The sequence below is a fragment of the Trematomus bernacchii genome, unplaced genomic scaffold (assembly GCF_902827165.1).
Source record: "Trematomus bernacchii unplaced genomic scaffold, fTreBer1.1, whole genome shotgun sequence".
Taxonomy (NCBI): domain Eukaryota; kingdom Metazoa; phylum Chordata; class Actinopteri; order Perciformes; family Nototheniidae; genus Trematomus; species Trematomus bernacchii.
Genome location: NW_022987735.1, coordinates 1,847,203 through 1,870,573, shown reverse-complemented (window position 1 = coordinate 1,870,573; position 23,371 = coordinate 1,847,203). Strand labels below are relative to the sequence as shown.

The following is a 23,371-nucleotide window of genomic DNA, read 5'->3' as shown; positions in this document are numbered from 1 at the left end:
CAATTCAAAAATACACTTTTGAATGAAGACGCAAATTTGATCTTAGAGCAAGGCAACAGAGTAGCTTATCAGACACACTGAAAGCAGGGCAAAAAAAGCTAGCCTTGCTCTTTCCAAATGTAAAGCACCTTAACATTAACATTAACACATTATATCTTGGATGTTTATAGAATACCATTTTTTACGGGGTATATTGTGTGGAGTCAGTGAAGGCTATAGGAAGTCAAATCTTACCATTCTTTGAAATCTATCTTCATGGCTACAGTATCATATTTAATGTACAAATATGAGGCCGGCATCCATTTTCTAATTTCAACAGTCAACCCACTGTTTATTGTAAACTGTCCCTTTAAATGTGATCCCTTAAAGCTAGGAGATAAGCCTCAAAACGAAATATCAATTTACCCCGTTGAGGTGGATTCCAATAAATTAAAAACATTAGTTTTACTGTAACATTGGTAAACCAAAACCGACTTTCTCCATTCAAATGTGACTAAAACATTTAGTTGCAAAAGAATGTTCTTCCTTAATCACACCATATTGGCATCAGGTGATGAAAGTTGGTTGCACAGGGACCAGTCTGTTTTTACATTCCTCGCCACTTATCATTGAGGCTGATTCGAATTTGGGGTTTGGGAACACAAACAATCCCTCACATGCGAGCGCAGTCTCTCGAACACTTCATATGCCTCAGGCGACAAGATGTTTGTCACCACAGCTGCTGCTTCAGTGTGCACATATTTCCCCCTCTAACTATCACATCAGAATCAGTGACAGCTTCAGCACCATCCTCCTGTGTTTAAATTTTTTCCTTAAGGTTTTGTAGTCCAGTTCCACCGTCAGGGTCCCATGCTACAGGACCAAAGCCTCCGGCAGCGTTTAGAGACTTCAGCAGTCGTTCAGTGTGAGAGGGGGAGTCCATCTTATTGTCTCCTCACAGCTTGACAGGAGCTCCCGCTGTGGCTCACAGAGATGTATGGAGGTTAATGTACTGTTGGATATTCTGCTCTACTGGTGGGTAGAACGGGAAGGAGGAGGGGCGATGAGCGCAGTAGTTTGGGGAGAAGAGATGGAGATGTAGGAGGAGAGTGACAGATGCAAAATTCGAAGAGGGAGAGGAAGGAGAAGTAACGACCAGGAGGGGGGGTTGAGAGGAGGTGAAGTGGAAAGGAAGATACAGAGATGTTGGGGAAAAACTGACAGATGCGGCGATGGAATGGGAAATGCAAGAAGAGAGATGGGTGGTGAGGGGCCAGGGGTTAGTGAGTTTTTCTCCGCATTTGGATGCGGAATGAGGCTGGAGGAGTCGGTGCGGCAGGCGGAGGAGAAGCGGAGCTGGCTGGATGAACATGGAAAAGCTTTCACTAAGTCTGAGCTCCCCACCCCCAGAACCCTGCGAGCTTTTAGAGGCCTCCCCCGGGACGCCACCACTCCTGCTGCTGCAGACTGACGGCCTGTCATAAGACACCGAACAGGAGCGCTTCAAGACAGTGTGGATAGACACACACACACCTACGAGCACACACACATTTCCGTAAGAGAAGACAATAACAGTTTTCCACATTGTCAACCTGCCGTCCCATATGGATTGTCGCACGTCGATGTGTTGTACTGTAAATATGTGTAGTCTGTAATTGTACAGCGTGGGTTAATATTTGTTATGGTCTTTTTAGTGACTTGGCGCTTGGTGGTTTGTCATTACCATTCAGGGGGAAAGGATGGGGAGGGACAGGGGACACGCATTTCTGACAGGCAGACACCAGCTAGTGGAGAACTCTGACACATCATGAATTATGCAGAGCCCAGCTGCAGCAGGGCACATATACTTCATTCGGGGATATAAATGTACGCAGGGCCAGCCATGTAATGTGTGCCCCGAACATGGCGCATTTTCAATATGGTTGCCTCAGGCTAGCTCCATTCTTTATACGGCTTTTGTGAGAGATGGCCAAACGCTGTAATATGAGGTTTATTTTTCATCGAAATAGAAGTCCATTTTCTTCCCTGTCTTGGAGAAATCCAGCATAAAAATGTGATACTATACTTGTAAGAATGATGGAAAGTAAAAACTGAATGTGTGTTGAAGCCCAAATTGATTTTTGTTTTACCTACTAGTGCTCAAATGCCAGATCAAATGAGTGAGTTTACTATATTGTGATTGATCACCAACAAATTAATTTATTTGATTAGCTCAAGCCAATACCTTGTTGAAATTGACACCATTTTGTTTTATATTTCAGTCATATACTGTATGTTTTCCATTTAATTTGGTTTTCATGCTCCATGTAATTTATTTTGTGACTTGAACCTCTCCACAGAGCAGAAATGTTGCCCAATATTTTGCCCCAGGCATTATATCTCAATATAGATTTACGAGGTTTTAATACATTTTAAATGTGTGTCTAAAAACAGCAGTCAAGAGCAAATTGAAATGCTACTTAACTTTCGCTGTCCATCGTAAAGGGTACAATTTATAATAACTTTACATTAGCCGTTATAGATACTTAATAAACCTATGCCTCTAATAAATGCAAAGCATGAATGAAAAAAAAGGAAATAGAAACTTGAGTACATTATGTTAATTTTGCCCAACATAAAGCACATAGCTGCAGCATTTAATAAGTTACATGTAACGGTGCGTCTACACAGCAGCGTTAAAAAAATCTTGAAACGCTTCTGCCCATTCACTTTGAATGGGGGGACGTCACTTTCCCTCACTTTTCGCCGAAATGCATTGTGGGCAGGCGAGCGGAGATTTTCAGGATTTTCAGGATTCAAAGTTGAACAATGTTCAACTTTTGAGGCTGAGGTGGAAGCGTCAGCCAATCAAATCCCGTGTACGCAAATCTGACCGTTCAAGCTCTAGCCAATCAAACGGCGTGTATGCTGGGAGAGACACTGCAGGTCATTTCCTCATATTCCAAAACATGGAGGAGAAATTAGCGGTAGCGAATCAATCACCCGGTGCTTTATGACCAGACCTACCGGGATATAAACCGGAGGAGCCAGGCATGGAGGGAGGTGGCAGAGACAGTGGTATGTTTTCGCCTGTTTTGGGGAGTTTATATCCAGTTTACTTCGGGCTTTTTTGCTTCGTATGTCGCGGGCGGGAGATTCATGTGCTGTGGAGACGTACCGTAAGAGTTATTTAGCTTCCAAATGTGAGGATGATTTAAAAAAAACTGGTAGCAAAAAAACAAACTGAAAAACGGATTAAATGAAAGTACGGTATATTAAAGTGGACCTATCATGCTATATTTGAATAATATATTGTAGGGCCATACCTATATAAAACATGTCTTTTTTTTTCCAAATACCAAACAGATCATGCATTTTAGCCATGCCTCATTTCGCTCTATTTGCTCTTTTCCAGCCCTGTTTTTGCAAGGGCTGATTCTGTGAGAAGTCTTCTTCGCTGCTTTTGTGGCAGACTACAGCGCCACTTACAGGCCTGGCATATGTACTACAGCGTCTCCAGCGCTTTCGAGCGGCAATGGCCGTGGCCGTGGCCCAACCCCCCATTCCCCTGATAGGTGGAGAGTTGCCCTTAAAGGCGGAGCTCCCCGTTTCTGACGTCAGAACAATTTCAAATCTGTATCAGCTCCGTTGCAGCCCCTTTTTTAGAGATTTGGGTATGGAGGAAAAGAGAGAGGGTTGTGTTTTCTGACACTTGGTGAGTTTCCTGACACACCGGGGACACATATTCATGTATAAAAGACGTACAAAAGCGCATTTTGCATGATAGGTCCCCTTTAATTTAGTGTAGCCACATCCTGTAGCTTACACCCCTGTCTATCAAAGAGTAGTCGTCACTGTGAAGTTGTGTTGGATACCTTTGCTGTGGGTGCCTTTGCATAACCAATGAACATAAGAATGGTAATGGAAATAGACAGGTGCACAAGTCATGACCATTTGATGCAAGTCAATGATTTTAAAAATGTTTCCCTGAAAAAGAGGTTAGAGATATTCGTCTTGTCCTTAGTCATTTCCATCTCCTCTATATACGCCTATAGGGCTATTTATTTATTTATTGTTTAAAGATCTTCACTCATGTTGCATAAAAGACCACTTTAAACACAGTTTAAAGTATTGCAGTTATCACTAAATAAAACATGTTGCAGTTACATCATAAAGATGTGTCAGCTGGAGAAAGAGTGTTTTTTTTACAATGCTTTCAAAAAATACCTCATAAATGTAAGAAGATTTAAAACAAGGGCTTGATGATGCTCTTAGCTTTTATATCTTTCTATTAGGAAAAGGACTGTAAAAATGTTCTACCAGCCCATAGCCCCTGCGTGAAATAATTGGACAGAACATCTGTGAACATCCCTTTCTGTTCTGGCCCCAGACGCGTTTGTTGACTGAATTTCTGAACTGCTCCTATGAGATGAATTGGGAGGTAGCGTTTGTATTTCTTTTTATTTTCAGCTCATTATCTTCTCCTTTCAAGCCCCTCTAAACTTGTTATGGTGCTTTGCCACCAGTTAAAATCCTCTGTCACTGCTGTCAGTTCTGTTACTAATGGCCATCTCTGGCGTCCTTGGATGGCCTCTTCAACTTCTCAGAGGACGCTTTGGGCTGCTTAAGGGAGAAGAGCAGATGCTGAGGATGGACACCTCTCCTTTCATCTTTTAATTCATCTACAATATCATGTCCTCAAAAGCACTTTTAATCATCAGCCGCACTGAATCACACGTAGGATAGTTTAGCATCAACAATGATCTTTGACGACAAGGAGAAAGGGAAATATTTGATGTTTGGTGTTAATGATGCAATTTGGATTTGTGACTCCTACAGACTCCTGGAGGGTTATGTTCACGAGCATCACCAGGGACCTCTGCCTCGCGTGTTACACCTACACTGTAAATTGATGTTTTATTGGTAGGAAAAAAATTCATTTTCTCAAGTCGAGATCATTTAGCAGCACACTTCTTCCAAAGTGAGATGCTCATAAAGAGATGTGATCTAATGAGAGGGTAAAACGGGGCCTTTTCATCAGAGCTTCCATATTTAACTCAATAATAAATTAGTTTTTGCCACCTTTTTTCTGACTTTACAGTTCTATAAGGAAAGACCTAAGAGATAGGCGAAATGTAAAGAGAACATGAAAAGTGAGGAAAGGAGAAGGTATTTAATTGTTGGGTGATAGCAGAGGAGATAAGAAGAGAGGAAAAAAGGGACCAAAAAAGAAAATGATTTATTATGAGATTTAAAAATGGAACAGAAGAAAATAGCAATGAAGACGAATATGAGGAGGATGGGAGGAGACAATTTGGTTTCCATTGAGTTCATGAGGAGACTTTGAAGGCAGAGAGAAAAGGGCTGTGGAGCCCCGAGGTCATGCTGGCATATCGACTCGGACAGAGAGCTGAACAGGGCCAGACAAACAATTTGTTCCCTCAGACCTCATTTACATTGATGTCGAGCTCCAGGAAGAGTTTTAGATAAGAACACGGAGTCGATGTTGCTGACTGAAAGATAGACAAAACAACATATTGACAAAGAAACAGACAGCCAAACACTAAGACAGACAGATGGCAGGTAAATATGGAACAAGCAGATAAATGTCGGCTTACACGTACTGGCTTAGTCTGGGTTAAAATGCACATGACACAAGACTGTTGTATAACTTTAAACAGCGAGGGCCACAGCGTGTATTACACAATGGTACTGTAGGAGAGGAAACAAACCTCACAACCTCATCACAGTTGATGTCTCCCCTGGGCGCCTCCCACCCGACTCTCAGGTAGTGAATATTTAAAACCATATTAATTTTGTTCTCCTCTTGACAGCTCCCATGATGCATTGCCACAGCTCTCCCTTTCTCTCGCCTTTGCTCCACGATGTACCCACAAGGCCTACTAGGGGTCTGTGACTGTTGAAGCTCAAGCGGCTTGTTTAAGCACAGTGATTATGTTTTCATTATTTATTCAGAGACGGCCTTACAAAGCCCTCACTCAGTCACCCATAATTAGTGTGTCTTAATTAGGCCCTGCTAATGGCCGGAGCTGTCATTTAGCTCGGTGCAACCTGCTGCTTCTACCTAAAGGACACATCTCCCAGGGATAGCGCTCTGCTGTAGCTGCTGCACTGCAGCAAACCCAACCGGACACTCGACAGATACATTGTTTTAAAGGCCAATGGAAATTGAACTGCATGTTTTCCTGTGCTGCCGCCTAAAGATCTGCCGTGTAGATTGCATGTACCCTTTGGAGGTCAAATCAGTATCTAAAAGTCAAGTCATATTTTTGTTTTTTTGTTGCAAGCATTTCATCTGTCAGCTGGAGTGTTTGTTCTTTGCATGTAGACACTTGTATTTGCATAAACCAGTGTAACTCCTGGGTGTATTATTGACTTACAGTGAGACTGAGAGCCTATAAACAACACAAAAAGACTTTGAACTGCAACCTGCATTAACTTCATAGTAACATAGTCTACAATCATGGACACAATCTTGTATGCTCCCATACTAAAACAATCCAAGAAAAATGCACAGTTCACAGACTTTAGCCAGCGTGGTGTCTTAATGGCGATACAGATATAGCACATTGAAGTATACATGTTGAAGAGATATCAGGCTCTGTTTAGCTGCTAAGTAGTGCACTGTGCTCACCAGCAAGGTAACCGTTGTAAGTGCGGCTTTAAATGTCGCTGCTAACACGACTCCTTGGCTTATATAAACAGAAGATAGCAGTTACCAGCAGAGGTTTGTTGTGTCTTGGTGCCCCTGCTGCTCCAGCTGTCAATCATCCATCCTCCCACTCTCAGGCCTGCTCACCGATGGAGCATTTATAATATCTCCGTAAAAACGCCTCTTTCAAAACATGAAACAATAGTTTTCTTTTGCATGATTCATTGGCGGAAGAATCTTATAAAAATGGTGATATAAGTTGTACTTCAGAGGGAGGAGTTGTACAGCTATAGGTAAGTGATACAGAGTGATTGCATTCTGTATGCGCTCGCAGCTACCGATTGTTCACAAGGCTCGTTTCCAATTTACCATGATTACTCATCCACTCTCCCACTCAAGTGCTTGCAGATATGGATTTGCGTTCCCAGTGTCTGTTTCATCTTCAGGAACCCAGTGTGTAACTCAATTTGCCTCGGGACTCAAGATGATTGATTGATTACTTGGATTGCTCTTTCTCTTAATGAAGACTGAGGACCAGTGACAATCACTCCATTACACTTTACTGTACATAAAAGAGCAGGGTTCAGGAATCCATCTCCTACCTTATCTCTGTGTCACGTCCACGCCGACAAAAGCTTTGTACACATTGTTATCGACTTAAAAGGTGCTGCAGCCTTTTCTCAGCCGTCTTAACAAACGTGATCTGACATGAGCAATTGAGCTCATTTTGAAATCCGTTTCTTGTCAATTGCCATTTGACTTCGGAGCAGGAGGAATGGTTCAGTTGGGATCCAGAGATGGCCTGAGTGGAATTCCTGCTGGAGCCTATTAGGATTATCAGGTTGACCTTTATGGAAATTGAAATCAATTTGAATTGGGTTACATACGGGAGACATGTGTATGGCAGCGCTAACATTGAAGCAGAAGTACTGCACCGAAAGCCTCGGATATATCTGTCAGTCAAAGAAGATGAAAGACGTCACGGGAGAAGCTACAATATTGAAGGCAAGGATAAAAAGAAGAGGTAAAAGCAAAGAACTTCACCTGTCCAGGACCAGAATAGGAAACGAGGACAAAGTGAGGAGGTCGGAGGGAGCAGGGACAATGAAAGGGAGGGGTGAAGAGAAGAGGGCAACTCTCAATTCTTCCTTTTTCTGCTCAAAGAGAAAGGAAACTGCAGGGATGGGGAAAGGTGATGAAGAGGGCACCTCAGTTATTGCCTCAGCTTAAAAACAGAGATGGACAGGGTGAAGTGAAAAAGGGAACATTGGAAAGGTGAAGGCAGAGGGTGAAGAACAAGAGGAGGGGGAGGGTGGTCATGGCAGAGTGGCGTAACAAGCCCAGGAGGTGCAGAGGAAAGACCGTCCTCTTGTCCTCAGAGCCCGGCTTTAATAGAGCCCTTGTTTCCAGGCTGCCACTCAGGATAACGAGAAGGATAACTGCGGTGTGTCTCATATCGACGCTTCCTTCCTCCTCCATCTCTTCCTGCCTCCTACTCTTCCTCCTCCTTCTTCTTAATCTAGCACATCCTCCTCTCTTAGTGTAGGTTTTTCTCTTTCAGTTTCCTCGCTTTTCCTCGCAAGTTAACTCTAAAATAACTGTTCCGTTGCCTTGACCTCTCCACGAGATAGAGACAGAGCCAGCTTTTATTTTGTTTGTATACTCTTTTTTCCAGCACATAGAGTGGAGAAAACACAACATGATCCAACATGGGAAAACACTGCGAAATCCACATTTCTTAAAAGCAGACGCCTCATGATTTAGCGGAGTGAGCTTTCAGGCAGCGCCTTTGTCTAATTGTCATTTTTGATGATTTAATTGCAATGATCTTCCATTATCATGTATGTAACATGACAAAAGAGAAGGCGAGACTTTTGCTAGCGTGTTGTATCCTTGTTGCACCTCACACATTCAATCTTGTCAAGTCCAACCAAGGTGTGACAACAGTGACTTTTTCCATCCAGCACTTTAAAAGTTGATTTGACGGCAGGCTGGAAAGTGTTGGGCAGTAATTGTATCCGACAGGTTTGGCTCAGATAAAAGAGAAAACAATACATCTTGTGTTGAGGGTGTAACCCACAGTTGTTGTAGCCAGACAATCACATTTTTAAAACAACTGAATGAAATCTGCCTGAAAATAACCCATTTAAATATATTTAGATTCTTACCTCACCATCAGTGTCTGGTATAAATAGTATCTGACTGCTGAGCAGTGCTTTGAACAATTTTCACACAGCCTTATTTGGGAGGAGATGATAATACGAACACATTCAGCTTGTTTTCTTTTATATACAGGCAATAAGCCTCATGCAGCTCTCCCTAAATCTCCCTGCACTTTTATCACGCTGAAATTCACAGGCAACAAAGAGCATTTGATATGTCTCTTCAGGAGTAGGGATAATTTATAATAATGTTCAAAGATAGTAGTTATAGTATAAGTCATGATTTTTACTAGTGTCCTTTTAACTCAAAATTGCTGTTTTTAGCTGCTCTGTTCTCACCGAACTGATAATTAGTGAAACACGAGGGTTTGCTTTAAAGTCTATCACACAAAAAGACAGAAAAAGGAATATGCTGCAGATTTTATAGCAACCCTGCTACTCAGACGAATGCGGGTCATTTTTGAATAGATAAATCCCTAATCTGCAGGACATTTAATCAACGGTTAATCTGCTGCTGAAATTCTATTAAAAAGCTGAGGGCTCATTAGCCAATAGATCTTAATCCCATTACTGCCTGGGCGGTGGGGACCATGAGGCTGTGTGCCTGCCCCTCTGTGGGGAGTAACGGTGCAGGAAGTGGTGGAGAAGGTCAGGCGCGGCACACTGCCATTTTCATTATGAGAGCAGCGCATCATGCATCATGCACAATCATAAAGAAGCCATCACCGACTATACAGACACATTCAATCACGGTGCATGTCCGGGCCTCACATATTTAGCCCTACTGTGTAATAACAGGCTTTATTTCCGCTCTCGTGTGGCCCCGACCCTTAGTTTAATTAAATGTTAGCTGAAATATCAGAGTGATCCGTCTCTCTGTTATGCTCATTGTTGGAAATTATGTTGATTTGTTCTCGGTGGATGTTTGCAGGAAAGTTGCTCGTTCAAATGAAAGGGTTCAATGTTGGCCTGTTTTCAACAGAATCGAGAAGTGAGTGAAACAAGGACACACCGAGGAAAAAAGCTGAATAGAGGAAACGGGGAGAAATAACAAAATACAGAGAGAGGAATGTCAGACCGTGTAATCAAAGTCTTTCATTGAAGACAATAACTGAAGGAGGAGGCAGAGTCATATCTCTAAGTGGAGCCAAGCTATTGACAACCACCCACAGGATGTGTGTGAAGGTGTGTTAAAGCCCTTTGCTTAGCTTCTCCGCACGCCACTTCATAGAAAACTCACAGAAAGTCCAAGCAAAGTTCAATAAAGGTGTACATCACCAGGACGGAGCTGCCATCCATGGAGGACCTTTACTCCCAGCGGCTCAGGAAGAAATCACTACGGATTATCAAAGACCCCCATCACCCCAGCCACAAACTGTTCTTTCTGTTGCCGTCTGGCAGACGTTACCGCAGCATCCTGGCAAGGACAAGAAGATTCGGAGACAGTTTCTTCCCGCGGGCAGTGAGACTGTTAAAAAATTGAACTGTTGAAACAACTTCAAACATTCAACTGCTACTCAGTAGTATGTATCTAATACCTAATATATATATATCATTCCAATAACTTGTATATAGACTCATACTGCACTATTCCACATCATAACTTTATTTCATTTTTATAACTATTATTATTTTTGTATTGCTCTTGCTCTTATTGTTATTATGTTATGTTATTATGTTGCATTGTTGGAGAAGCCTGTGACATAAGATTTTCAACTGCATAATTACTCTGTAGCTATGTCAGATTGACAATAAAGAACCTTGAACCTTGAACCTTGAACCTTGAACTTCAGGATGTATTTGTTTGCACTTAATTAAACAGTGTAGGATTTTTACTGTCATCTCAAATTCAAAAAACAAGCTCTGTTTTTCATTATATTCATTCATTTCCTGCTGTCTTCTATTGATGCAGATGTCCTTGTCTGGGTATGCAACTATGCTTGATCAATACAGCCTACAGAACTAGATTCACTCAAATGCTAGACACGGTGTTTTATCAATTATGAATCAGTCAGTGTTGAAAATGCCTACCAGGCAAGAATGGAGCTCGACAGCTTATTCAGTGTAAAGAGCATATTTTAAATCCAACACGATGGTGGTGGTGTATGTGGATGTCTTATTGTTGCTTCTCCTCTCTCCTCAGATATTGATGAGTGTGCGGACGGCTTTGTCGAGTGTGATAGTAAATCCACTTGTGTCAACTTGCCCGGCTGGTACCACTGCGAGTGCCGTGATGGCTACCATGACAACGGTTTGTTTTCCGCCAGTGGGGAATCATGTGTAGGTGAGTGGTCTTCAAACAAATATAACAAATTGACGGTAAAACAGTTCATCTCTGTATCATTTTCTTTTTTTTAGCAGGATGAGTGAGGGTCAAATTACATTACATTCAAGATTTCACGACACCAAGAAATTAATTGACAACACAATTTGACTTAAATTAGATAGTACCAATTAATACTTCATCCCCACTCACTTTTTCAAAACAAACAAACACTGACCAAAAGGTTGACATGTACACAGGTGTTTTTCTTCACAGAATGAAATGAAGACAACATTCATGTAATGAAATAAATACAAATAATTGAAAAACATTTTAACCTTTTTTCAGGATAGATCGTTCCCTTTCACGTCGTCATGATTAATTATTGTTTTAACTTTTGAAGTTGCAATTCCACCTCGATGTCTACTCAATGGGATTTGACATTTACTTCAAATTTTCGATTTTACACATTTAAATTAGGTTCATACCATTTGAAACTGAAAGAATATGACCTTTGTTGCATCTGAAAGGTCCACAATGCCCAATTAATAGAAAAATACCCCATTAATTATCCACTTCATGGCCCCCCAATTTGACATCTCAGTCCCTTCACAGATATAAAGGTCTTCTCTTTGATTTCTAGCTCCCAGGTGTGAGGTTCAAGTAACAGAAGCAAGCACTGACAGTGTCTTCTAATTAAGTCAAACTCAGAAATATGAGTCTCCCGCTATCTAAAACTCACTCACCGTGTTGTTACACTCCTGTAAGTAATGGTGTCATTGGATAGATATGTCACTACCAGTATGTTTTGCTCCTCAAATGTCAGGTTTTTTTTTTAGCAGCCTGCTCATTTTCTGGAACAATCTTTGATACAACCTGTCAGGAGAAGTATCAGCTGTCAAAATGGAAACCCTCAATCTACAGCAACGTTGATGCATTGCCTGTAACAATAGTGCTGGCTCCGCTCGACTCGTTGACCCCATCTTAGCTGTCGGTTTGATTTGGTAGAAGCATGAAAAAAACACACATTAAAGGCACCTGTCCGGGCTTCACAAAGCAAAGTTATTATTTCAACAAAAGTAGGTTTCTGGGTTACATAGATTTTAGATGGTATGCTTCTCCCAAGTCTGAAAAATGTTGTATTTGAGTTGTAGCCAACAGGTGTGGAGAGCAGGTCATTATCTTCCTCAGATTGACAGAGGAAGATGTGGATGCTCATTACTACATGTTGTACTGTGAACCATTCTGTGACAGGACATGCTCCTCTATTGTCACTGAGGCTTTTTAATATCTTAGTGTTATCATTTCCACGAGCCCTGCATAAACGTTTCCCTGCCCTGAGCATATGTATGATGTCATCCTGTTTGTGCTCCCTACAGATATTAATGAATGCAAGTCGGGGAGGAACACCTGTGCCAACGACACGGTGTGCTTCAACCTGGACGGAGGTTATGACTGCAGGTGCCCCCACGGGCATAACTGCACCGGCGACTGTATCCATGACAACAAGGTCAAGCACAGTGGGCAGATCTGGGTGCTGGACAGCGATAGGTGCTCCGTGTGCTCCTGCCAGGTGAGAAACAGAGGGAGATGGACACAGAGACAGAAGCAGAGGAGGATGGATTGGATGAAACAGACAGGTGGAAAGATGGAGAAGTGTAGATAGAGAGGCAGCTAGAAACCCAGTGCCATAGATAGTGGAGTAATGATGTTCCCTCTCTCTGCTACTGCATGTGCACCCAACTGGTTTATGATTGCATTTTCTGTTCTTTGTTTATTCTTGCTCCCCTATCCAAGTTTCTGAACAAAGAATAACAAATCAAAAGCCTGCTCTTCCCTAAGAAGGATGACGTCCCCCAAAGTGTCAATCAGCATCCAATGTTCCCTGGGTTTGTCCTGTAATCATACGGCTCCCCTTGAAACAGTTGGGGGTATTACAATTATATATATTGAAGTACAGCAAACGATGATGAGTTAGAGTTATTATATTTCTACTCAGACATGACCTGATCAATGTCATGCCAGTTTGGATTAATACAATTTTGACTCAGTATCATCATCATTTCTAACAGTTAAGGAAATAACATCAGAGCATTTTTAAGTTCTTCTAATGTTTCAAATGTGACACTTGGATGCACCTAGTTCAGCTTTGAAGGGGGATTCACAAATTGGAGTCCTAAAATTGAAAATATGTCTTATCTGGGAAAATAGATTGGTCAACATCAGTTCTATAAAGTCTTGTCTTTCAGTTCAATGTTTGATTCAAGGATTCAAAATGTAATGTAAAAGGCATCTTTAAAAATGAAAACTTAAAAAATAAACACTGTATGCTACTGTAACTTGATAGAGCGTTTACCAGTAGATGAGCAGATATTGTCGTTTAAAGGTCTCATGTCATGGCCATTTCTACTGATCATAATTACATTGTTGAGGTATACTAAAATAGATTTATACTGTGCAATGTTCCAAACTCACATTGGTTTCTCATACAGCATCTCTGTCAAGCATGTGTATTCACCGGTATTCACTCTCTGTCCTAAATGGCTTGTTGGAGCTCCTGCCCCCCCCCCCCTTCCCTGTGAGCCCAGTGTGCTCTGATTGGTCGGGACGTTGCGAGGCTCGTTGCTGCGATCTGCTGCGAGGAGCAGACAGGCTTCCGGGTCGGCGATACAGCGAGAACAAGCTAAACTCATCCTGAGCACTCACAGCCGAAGTAAAAACAATAAGTGTGGCTTGATATTGAGTAAGAAAAAGGTTTATAACGCTGTGAGAATGGGTCTGCGGAGAGCATTTCTCCGCAATCCCAATTTAGCAGCCTGAAAAACGTTTACCCATTTAAACAGTCGTGGTAGACCTTGTTTGTTTTAAACATCATAAATACACAAACAACAATGAATACTTACAGGTTGTGTACCCGAATCTCCCGCTGGTCCAAACAAAGTAGGAACAGCATCGTTCTTCAGTGCCCTACGCTGTACATATCCGGCATGAATCGCTGAAAGGTTTGGGAAGCTTTGTTTCGTGAAATGCTGGCAGAGGGTGTGGCCTCTGGGTATTCCCACGTCACAGTACCCAGGAAGTAAACAATGGAAAATGAGAAATCTCCAAAGAGGCGTTTTGGGGCAGCATAGACTGTTAGAGTTTTACTCGCTACAGGGTGTACTTTGAGGGTTTTTGACTCTGCAGACCGTTTACATGCAGAAAAACCTTCATAACACACAAGGGGACGGGTAATAACCAGAAAAGCATGACATGGGCCCTTTAATTCCTTTGAAACCAAATACAGCTTGAAACAGTGTGGGGATCAGTAACATGCAAGATACAAGTTATTCAAGTTTGTTATAGAGTATGTCAGTGTTGTGTTTCTGCTGCAATTAGCGGAAAACAAAAAAGAGTGAAATTAAGACATGGCTTGTCGTACACCGAAAACTCTAGACTAACTTCCTGGTAATTATTTTAACCTTTCTGTGAGTGGAAGAGCAGCTATTGCCATTTATGTCACATCAAGCTTGCTTGTACTTTGTTTTCAGTTAAGGATCAAAAGATCTCATTACTCCTAAAGCTAGTAAAGCAATAGGTAAACCCTTGGGGCCAAAACATTTTTGCAAATATCAGAATGCATTGGTGTGATTCATATTCACAAGATTAATCAAATTCAAAAGGAAGACTGTCCCGAGCTACCCGCTTTTAAAGAAAGAAACATACAGAATATGTGGAAAGGAAACTCTGCTACACTAAACCCTGATGCAACAGTGCTGTTGTTAATGACAGTGATCCTGTTTTGTCGAGCACTTTAATAAATCATGACGTATGAAGCCATTTTGAAAGGTCTCTACCAGTGTGAGTCAGGCTTTTGATGTAGAGGCTTTGATTGATTCTTTACACCACAGTGACGAAGCATCTGGGGACATTTGGTCCGGAAAACTCATCCCATCATCCCAAACACATTTTCTCTGTGTGATTATCAGGTCACGGACCAGTCATACTTTGCATTTCAGCGTTTCACTCACCCTAATACCAAGTGTCTGGCAGTACTGGAAGGTGATTATAGTGGATTAGTGTCGGTAGTGAATGATCAGGCAGCAAATTATTCATTTGATTACAAAGGACCAGGGCAGAAATGGCTCCTTAATTAAATGAGTCATATTAATTGATTTGCGAGATTGAAGAGCTGCCTGTCAAAATTAGTTGTATTGAGCGATTGAAGAAGCAGAAGAGTAAACATGTTATTGTTTTGGAGTTAGGGGGACACAGCTGGATATTAGATGGAGATGTGCGACTAACTGATGGAGGACACCAAGGTCAAACATGGCAGCCGAGACAAACACAGGGATGGGCCAGACTGAGGTTGTGCAATATGCAAATAGTTCATTGTTTCATTCAGCTTGAAGCACCAGATGGGTGGGGCTCTCCACATGTGTTCATCTTTCAGCAGGGGCCCCTCATTTATAAAACAGTGCAAAACTTAAATTGCTTTTTATTAATTTGGCAGAGAAAAAACTATTTACAGAAACTCTAGGTATTGCTGGAGCTCCTGGGCATTGGGGTGGCCCAGAATCCCAAATGAGAAGCAATTCAGAAAAACTCAGCACAACTCAAATCAATATTTGGGCATTAAAGCCTGCAAACAATGATAACGAAATATAAAACTGCAACTTTAAGCTGCAACTAAAGTAGATATTCAAGCTATTAAGTCAATATTGATGCTTTTGAAACTTTTTCCCTCTATTTCTTCAATATTGTGCTCCATCTCAAGAGAGGATTCATCTGTTGAGTATTTTCTTCATTAAGATGACTAATTGTTTGCAATATGACACGTCATGTACCATTTTCAAACTCTGGTCCAAAATTCAAACAACCGTGGTTTAATTTCATCAAAGACTCAGAAAACAAGCAGATATTCACATTTCAGAAGCTGGAACCAAAGATACTTTTTTGCACTTTTGCTTAAACACTTATATGAATTTTCATTCGATTATCAAAATACTTGCTGATAAATGTTCCGTCAATCTACGTATTGATTAATCCACATATTGTTTCTTATGTGTCTAGAAGAAAGACCTTTACATGTATGTCCATTATAGCTCAGACACACATTAAATTGGCAGCACCAGACGTGAGTAGTCAAGGATGTGACAAAATGAGTTGAATTCAGACCCGCAGCAGTTCTTCTATGTGGAAGGAACCTTAAATCACTGAGACAACTAGACAGCATAGTAGCACTTTTTCAAATACTCCCGAAGAACCACCGAGCTTCAGTGTTCATAAAACATGTTCCGATCCTATCTTTCCTCCAGTCGGAGCCTCTATAGCCATGAAATACAGCTTTGAATCAGTTGCTAGGCTACACAGTCTTTACTACAATATGTATGAACAACATACATGTTTAATAATCCCACAACAAATGGCCTTGTCTTTGCATGCGTGTAATGTGTTGTGGTGGAAACTTATCGAGACAAATTAACAAATAATAATGAAATGGTGAGGAAACCTTTCCGTTATACTGAAATTAAGATTCTTGGAATAAGACGGTCTTTCAGGGAGTTTATTCTTGCAAGAAGGTAAATCGTTACAGAGTGTCAAGCAGTCTGCAGCGAAGTACAAAAGTCAGAAGGTCCGCAGAGGGTCTTATATCCACATTTTCACACCAAGAATAGACGAGGAGGGGCTGTGACCAACAGAAAAGATAAATATTGGATTATTTTTAAACACATCTTCTAGCAAATGGAGAAACATCATGTCTACACTCCACAAAAGGACAAGACCATTAACCTTACAACAATAAATAGCTCTAACCCGATTTACGACTCATTTAGGTTAGGACATGTGCTGCTACCTGTTGTGAGAAATAGCTTGTAAAAGAAGAACAGATGATGAACTTTAAAGGTCCCCTATTATACGGTTTTTCATCAATATATTATAGGTCTCAGATATATACAAAACATGTCTCTGAAGTGTTTGGTTCCAAATACCAAACAGATCATTATAGCATCCCATAATCCCCTCTGTTTCAGCCCTGTTTCAAAAGTGCTGATTCTGTGTCTGTTACTTTAGATGAAAATAAGGAGCCCCTCTGAGAGATATTTGAAAAGAACACAATAGGAGGAGATTCAGGTGATAAGGTGGGGGCGGGGGTTACCTTGGTTGGTGATTGGCTAATGGTTACACAAGCCAAAAATCGTTATGACATCATAAAGTGGCCAAAATCTGATCTGCTCATTTTCAGACAGGTTTTTATATAAATGGATCAGGACGAAAAGAGAGGGGGTCTTTCTTCCTGAAACTTTCAGAATCTCTTTCCACAGAGGGGACACATGGTTATGTATAAAAGACATGAAAAAATAGATTTTGCATAATAGGTGACCTTTAAATGTTCCCTTTGTATGCTGCAATGTTCCATAACACTGTGCGCTCTTGTGTTCTGTGCTCCCCGCTCAGGCTGGCCAGGTGATGTGCCGCCGGATGGTGTGCGACTGCGACAACCCCAACGCTGACCTGTTCTGCTGCCCCGAGTGCGACCCCCGCCTCAGCAGCCAGTGTCTGCACCAGAACGGCCTGCTCACCTACGGCAGCGGAGACACATGGGTGGAGAACTGTCAGCAGTGCCAGTGCCTGGTGAGTACGGCTGGATAAATAAACCCCCGCATGTTTATGAACCTCACATCGCGGGGACTTTTGATGCTTTCATCAAGAGCCATTTACGGTGACAGCGAAAACAACATAAGCATTCATTGCCGTGCCACAGTGCCCACACAAGACACAGAACAATACCCCAGTCTCCATGGAAATGAATGAGAGACGTGCTATGTAAAGAGAGTCAAGGAGAGAAGTTTTGTGGCAGCAGAGGGAGAGTGATTAGGAGGTGAATAAGGAAGGTTGCGGAGAGGAGAACATGAAGATTGCTTTTCAACTCGTGTCAGAAGAAAGGAAGTAAGTAATTAGTGAGATTTTAAAGAATTCAAAGGATCACTGCTGTGATGGGATTGTATGTTTTTATTGAAGGTTGGAAGAAGAGGAGAAAATGTGTTTTGCCTGTAGAGTGGGAGGTGTAGCACGACGTATCATCTGTGTGTGCTTTGAGAAGGTTGTGTTGATGGATGAGTATATGGTGTTCCTCAGTGTCCTCTACATGCAATCATATTTCTCATACAAAACAATAAAGCATAGTGTTAATCATATAAATCTTTCATAGACATGTTTCACCACGTCTTCTGCCATGTCGACCTTTAACCAGTATTCACATTGCTGCTGTTCAAACAACAGAGAAGCATTTCATAAGTGTTTCCCAATAAACCTGACAAAAAACAATCAATCCTTATACTGTGATGCTCCCCCCACCACAATCCCATATGTATATTCAATGCAAATGTCTTTCTTTACATTATACCGCACTGTCTTGTCTCACCAACACTGTAGCACACACCCACACCAGTGTCACTCCTTCTGTTCAGTGACTCACAAATCATCCTCACAGTGGATCTCAGACAAGCACTTTAGAAACTCGTTTTTCTTCTCCCTCCCCTCCCTTGTTGGTGCCTTTAAAGACCAGCCATACTTGTAGCTAATATAAGTTGGCTCCAGATTTATGGTATGAGTGGCAACACTAATACCATCTCCTCCCTCCCCTACCCCGCCATTGTGATACCCGTACCTGAGGGTTGCCTTTTTAGATTTCTTACAGCGAGCCATTATAGAGGAGCTTGAAAATCACTGCTCAGCTGAGAGGCAGCGGGGAAGCACAGTCGGCTGAAAATGGGTTCGCACGGCTTCACTCTCGCTGAGGCTGTGCTCACTGTAGGCACTTATATATGTTGACACAAACAGACACAAACCCATTTGAGGATGCAGGCTGCAGCAGCATGAGCACACACACACACGTACGTACACACACCGAATACAAACACGAGTATGTACACACACATGTACATGTCGGAGGGCACACCTGTCACCAAGACAACACATGATAATGCTTTCATACAGGCAGGCATGCAGGCAGTCAGAGATAAAAACACATTCAGCCAAAGCAGGGGACCACCAGCCGCTCGGTATGAAGAGCAGCACTTGAAAGGGCGAGGGAGGAGGCTGCCGTGCGATACCGTACCGAGGCTCCAGGAGCGTGACAGGGACGTGAAATGAACCTTGAATGGTGCTACACTTAGCAGAGCCATGGCTGTCCAGGCTCAGCATGGGCCTTAAAACACTCAGTGGCAGCAGCCAGATGGGCAGATCATTCTCCCAAGACCCAAGAGACGTGAATCCTTTGGGCGCTAACTGTGCAATCATTTGAAATCAAGAATGTGGCCTTTTGCGTGAATGTGCACACATGGGCCGCTTGATATTTGCTATCTTGTTAAATCTCCAGGAGATCAAAGGAGCAGATTCCTTCGCCATCGGTTGCACTTTAGGTCGGGGCGAAAGAGAAGAAAAGAGCCAGATTACTGCCGGTTGATTCCCTGGCAAATATAAATGTCAGTATTTGTAATCTCCTGGAGGCTTTTTGTGAAAGGCAGTCGTATCCACAGTGAATCCCTGCATCTATCTATGTAAAAGCAAAGAGATTAATTTAGAGCTAGATACCATGACCACTCCATGAAAAGCCAGATTAAAATAATGACCTTCTGAAATGTATCAAAGAAATCAAAGACCGGCTTCAGCTTTAGGTTGTTTCCACAGCACACTGCTCTGGGTTAAAAGCAAATAGAAGCTGATTGTATAGCCAATCTTATTCCTTTGTGAACATAGGCCACATCTGCATAAACCGACCAAGATGGCAGTGTCCCTTTCCTCAGCGTGGGACAGGTACCTTAGGCCAGATTCAATCCCTCCCTCTGGCTACCAGCAGAGTGCCAGTCGGGGGGGGTTTCCCACTTCAAATGTTTACACACTACATGGAAGCAGGGAGCGAACATTAGCCCTGGAAGAGCCTGTGCTTTATAACCAGCCTAATTTACTACAACATTCCCTAAAATGCTGAGCCAGACACTTTTCAGTGATATTAAATATCCCCTGTGGGAAACTTGCATCAAGCCTCCTGTAACTTAATGTGTGTGTATGCCTTTTGTGTCTGCAGTGTGCTTAAACATACAGTCTGACACCATATTTCATTTCCAGGGTCAGTGTGAAGTAGAAAGGCGCATAGATGCCAGTGTAAGCAGAAGTGGGTCAGGTCTGAATGATATAGTGTACAATAGTTAGGGCTTATGAAGTTGGCCAATGTTTATGACCTGTTTTCTCCGGCCAAAAGAAAATGGCAGCAGCAGGAATCCAATAACGCTCTCTGTGCTGAAAGTTTGCTGTGAGATTAGTATAGGAACAACAAGGAGAAAAGGGGGACTAGAACAAGTCAATTAAAAAGCCGGAACATTTACTTCCACAGTCTGAAAAATACTTGCTGACTGTGTTGGAAGATTTCTCTGCTCATCTATATTTTCAAGGTACCTTAACTACAGTTTTTTTCATCAAGTGGAGACGCTCCCTCTAGCATGCAAATACACAGTGTCAGGAGAAATATGTGTATTTGAATGAATAACTTGTTTAGGTCAGGGAAATGCAATAGAGCGTTTTCACAGATTATTTTAAATCTCTTTTTTCATCTCTCTGAAATGTTCCCTCCTCCTCTGCAGCAGGGGCAGGTGGACTGCTGGCCTCTGCCGTGCCCCCCCGTGGACTGTGAGTTCACCGTGGTGCCCGAGGGCGAGTGCTGTCCCCGCTGCGTCATCGACCCGTGCCAGGCCGACACCATCCGCAACGACATCACCAAGACGTGCGCAGATGAGCACAACATCTCACGCTTCAGCGGCTCCTCCTGGATCAAACACGGCACGGAGTGCACCCTGTGCCAGTGCAAGGTACGCCCGCCCGCAGCCTCCAAAACAGCAAATTACAGCAAAGACGGCCAGGAGAAATGGCTTTGAAATTGAGAACCCTCTCTGTCCTTTGAAAAAGAAGGAGCACACCGGTTAGGTTAATGAAATTATTAACTCAGTCTATTTTCTAAACCAAAATACACAAAGTTCGACAAAAGAACTGAGATTTAAACTCTAAAAATATGTTTTTTTATTCAAAATCACAATAAAGCTCAGAGAGTAGAGAAAATGAGATATAATGCTCTATTTGCAAACTGTGCTTTCAATTGTCCAGGTTTAATATACTTTTTTAATAGTAGTAACTAGGGGCTAATTAATAGGCATATGAAAACAAAATACTACTGTGAGTTATCCTTAAAGTGATAGTTCAAAATGTAATGAATTGAATTTACTTTCTTGCAGAGTTACATAAAACTAGTGCTTCTATTCATATATCTGTCTGCTTAATATGAAGATACTGCTAGCAGCCAGTTAGCTTAGCTTAGCATAAAGATTCAAAACAGGGTCTAACAGCTAGCCTGGATTCATCCAAAAGTAATGAAATCTGACAAAATAAATTCACAAATGTAATCATTATATCTCTCAAAAATCTCTGATTAAAAAAAGCGTATTATATACGAAATATTTAAAATTACAAGTACTGGTTTTATTCCTTCATAGGGACCTTAACTTCATGCAGTCATTGCTGGTTGCCTGGCAACCTCACAGCAAAGACAATACTCCTGTATCCTATCTTTATGCGAAACTTACAAAGCCAACTGCTGTGAATTCATATTTCTCCACAGATATGAGAATATAATCTACTCATCAAATTCTCAGCAAGAAAGCAATACGTGTATTTTACCCAACTATTCCTTTAATGAAAAAGAACTGAAACCTAGACTATGAGAACGCACACTGAGAAAACCTCCTCCAGCTCCTCTTCTCCTCGCCTCTGGCTCAGCTACAGCAGCCGGCTCGGCGTTAAACAAGCAGACATGTTTGCACACGCTGCACTTACGATGTATGGAGCCTCAAATATTCCATCTAGGAAACAGAGACAAACTTTTAGCATAATTGGTGGGAGTAAATGAGGTGGAGGAAGCTGCTCTCTGCAAGTTTTTGTTTTAAGACTTTTGGCCCAGAACAATCAATTTGAAAGTAAACCAAGCAGGCGAATATCCTCGTCATTAACAATTGTGAGCATAAATTGTTTGCCTCAGCTTTAGGACTAATCCACTAAGACTGACTCCATTGCTTGAGTTTCTGAAAGGGAATATGTGTTCTCTGCTTGCCTGACAATAGAAAACAACAGAAACGGGAAATAGGGAAACTGATAAATATCAGACTTAACTCTATCTTTCAATCAAAGAAGTTAACATTTCATTGAAATTAATCAAAATGTGCTCTTTGAACTGTGCTGCAGTCAGTTTTCTACCCTAGCTAACCTTTAGCCATCCAGTCACCATAGTTAAAAGTGAAATGTCTCTGAGAGCATTCACATTTGTATTCTCCGAAGTATTGGATCAGTTGGTGCTGAAATGATACCCAGGGGATTTCTAAATGCCAAACTCAATCTGTATGCTGCAGCACCACCTTAAAATATGAACTACAGAGCTTCGAAAAACACTGTGAAGAGGTTGATGATCACTGATGTGTTTCTTTTCCCTTCTCTCTCTTCCAGAACGGACACATCTGTTGCTCAGTGGACCCCATGTGCCTTTAGTCCCGGCAGAGCTGAAGGCACCTGTACAGTGTTCTCCATGTAAAAAAAAAAAGTAACACCACCCCTATGTCTCCTCACTGTCCTCCTGCAGGCGTGGGTCACAAAGTGTTTGCTTCGTTAGGATTTGTTTCAGAGGGATGGGGGGTTACAAATCAGGATAATTCATTCAATGTCACAAACAGACAATTGTAAAAATGTATCCTTCAGGTACTTTCTGCAGATTTCCAGCTCTTATCGTATGTTTATAAGTCCAGCCAACTGGTACCTCATGCATGTAAAAGCATTAGGAGTGTTTTGTAAATGCGTTGTGACCCACGTCTGCCTCCTTAAGTCCTCTTTATACCAAATGCAAACCTATATCGTACCAAACAGATGATGGAAAACAGTTTCCTTAAACCCACTTTCTTTGTCTCACCACTTAAAAGTGAACCTTTAAGGATCACCCTCCCCCCCCCCCCCCCCCCCACTCCGAATCATCGCTACATGAATCTGTAAGATATTACTATTACTGGCATGACTGTGCTTGATGTCCAAAACATTTCTGCTGATTTCTAAGTCCTCAGTGATGATGATGATACCTTAGATAGAGTAAAGGCGTTTAGCATAAGGTTCCTTTGCCACATTTATGAATTGTCTTTATTATGTGGTGCTTTGTAGCATTTTGTTCCATTTCTCTTTTTTGTAATTTTTCTTTCCAAGCTTGTTATTGTGTAATAGTGAAATAAAGTATTTCCATTTACATTT

The 23,371-nt window shown here is 41.8% G+C and overlaps 1 protein-coding gene across 1 annotated transcript in view; it reads left to right on the top strand.

Annotated features, from left to right (window-relative positions):
* The window catches only part of nell2a (neural EGFL like 2a), a 79,257-nt gene extending 55,886 nt beyond the window's left edge, over positions 1 to 23,371 (top strand). The window contains exons 16-20 of the mRNA XM_034145932.1: positions 10,937 to 11,077; positions 12,436 to 12,629; positions 17,495 to 17,671; positions 20,680 to 20,904; positions 22,586 to 23,371. Of these exons, the coding sequence (XP_034001823.1) occupies positions 10,937 to 11,077; positions 12,436 to 12,629; positions 17,495 to 17,671; positions 20,680 to 20,904; positions 22,586 to 22,627 (779 nt within the window). The 3' untranslated portion in view covers positions 22,628 to 23,371. The remainder of the gene's footprint in view (positions 1 to 10,936; positions 11,078 to 12,435; positions 12,630 to 17,494; positions 17,672 to 20,679; positions 20,905 to 22,585) is intronic.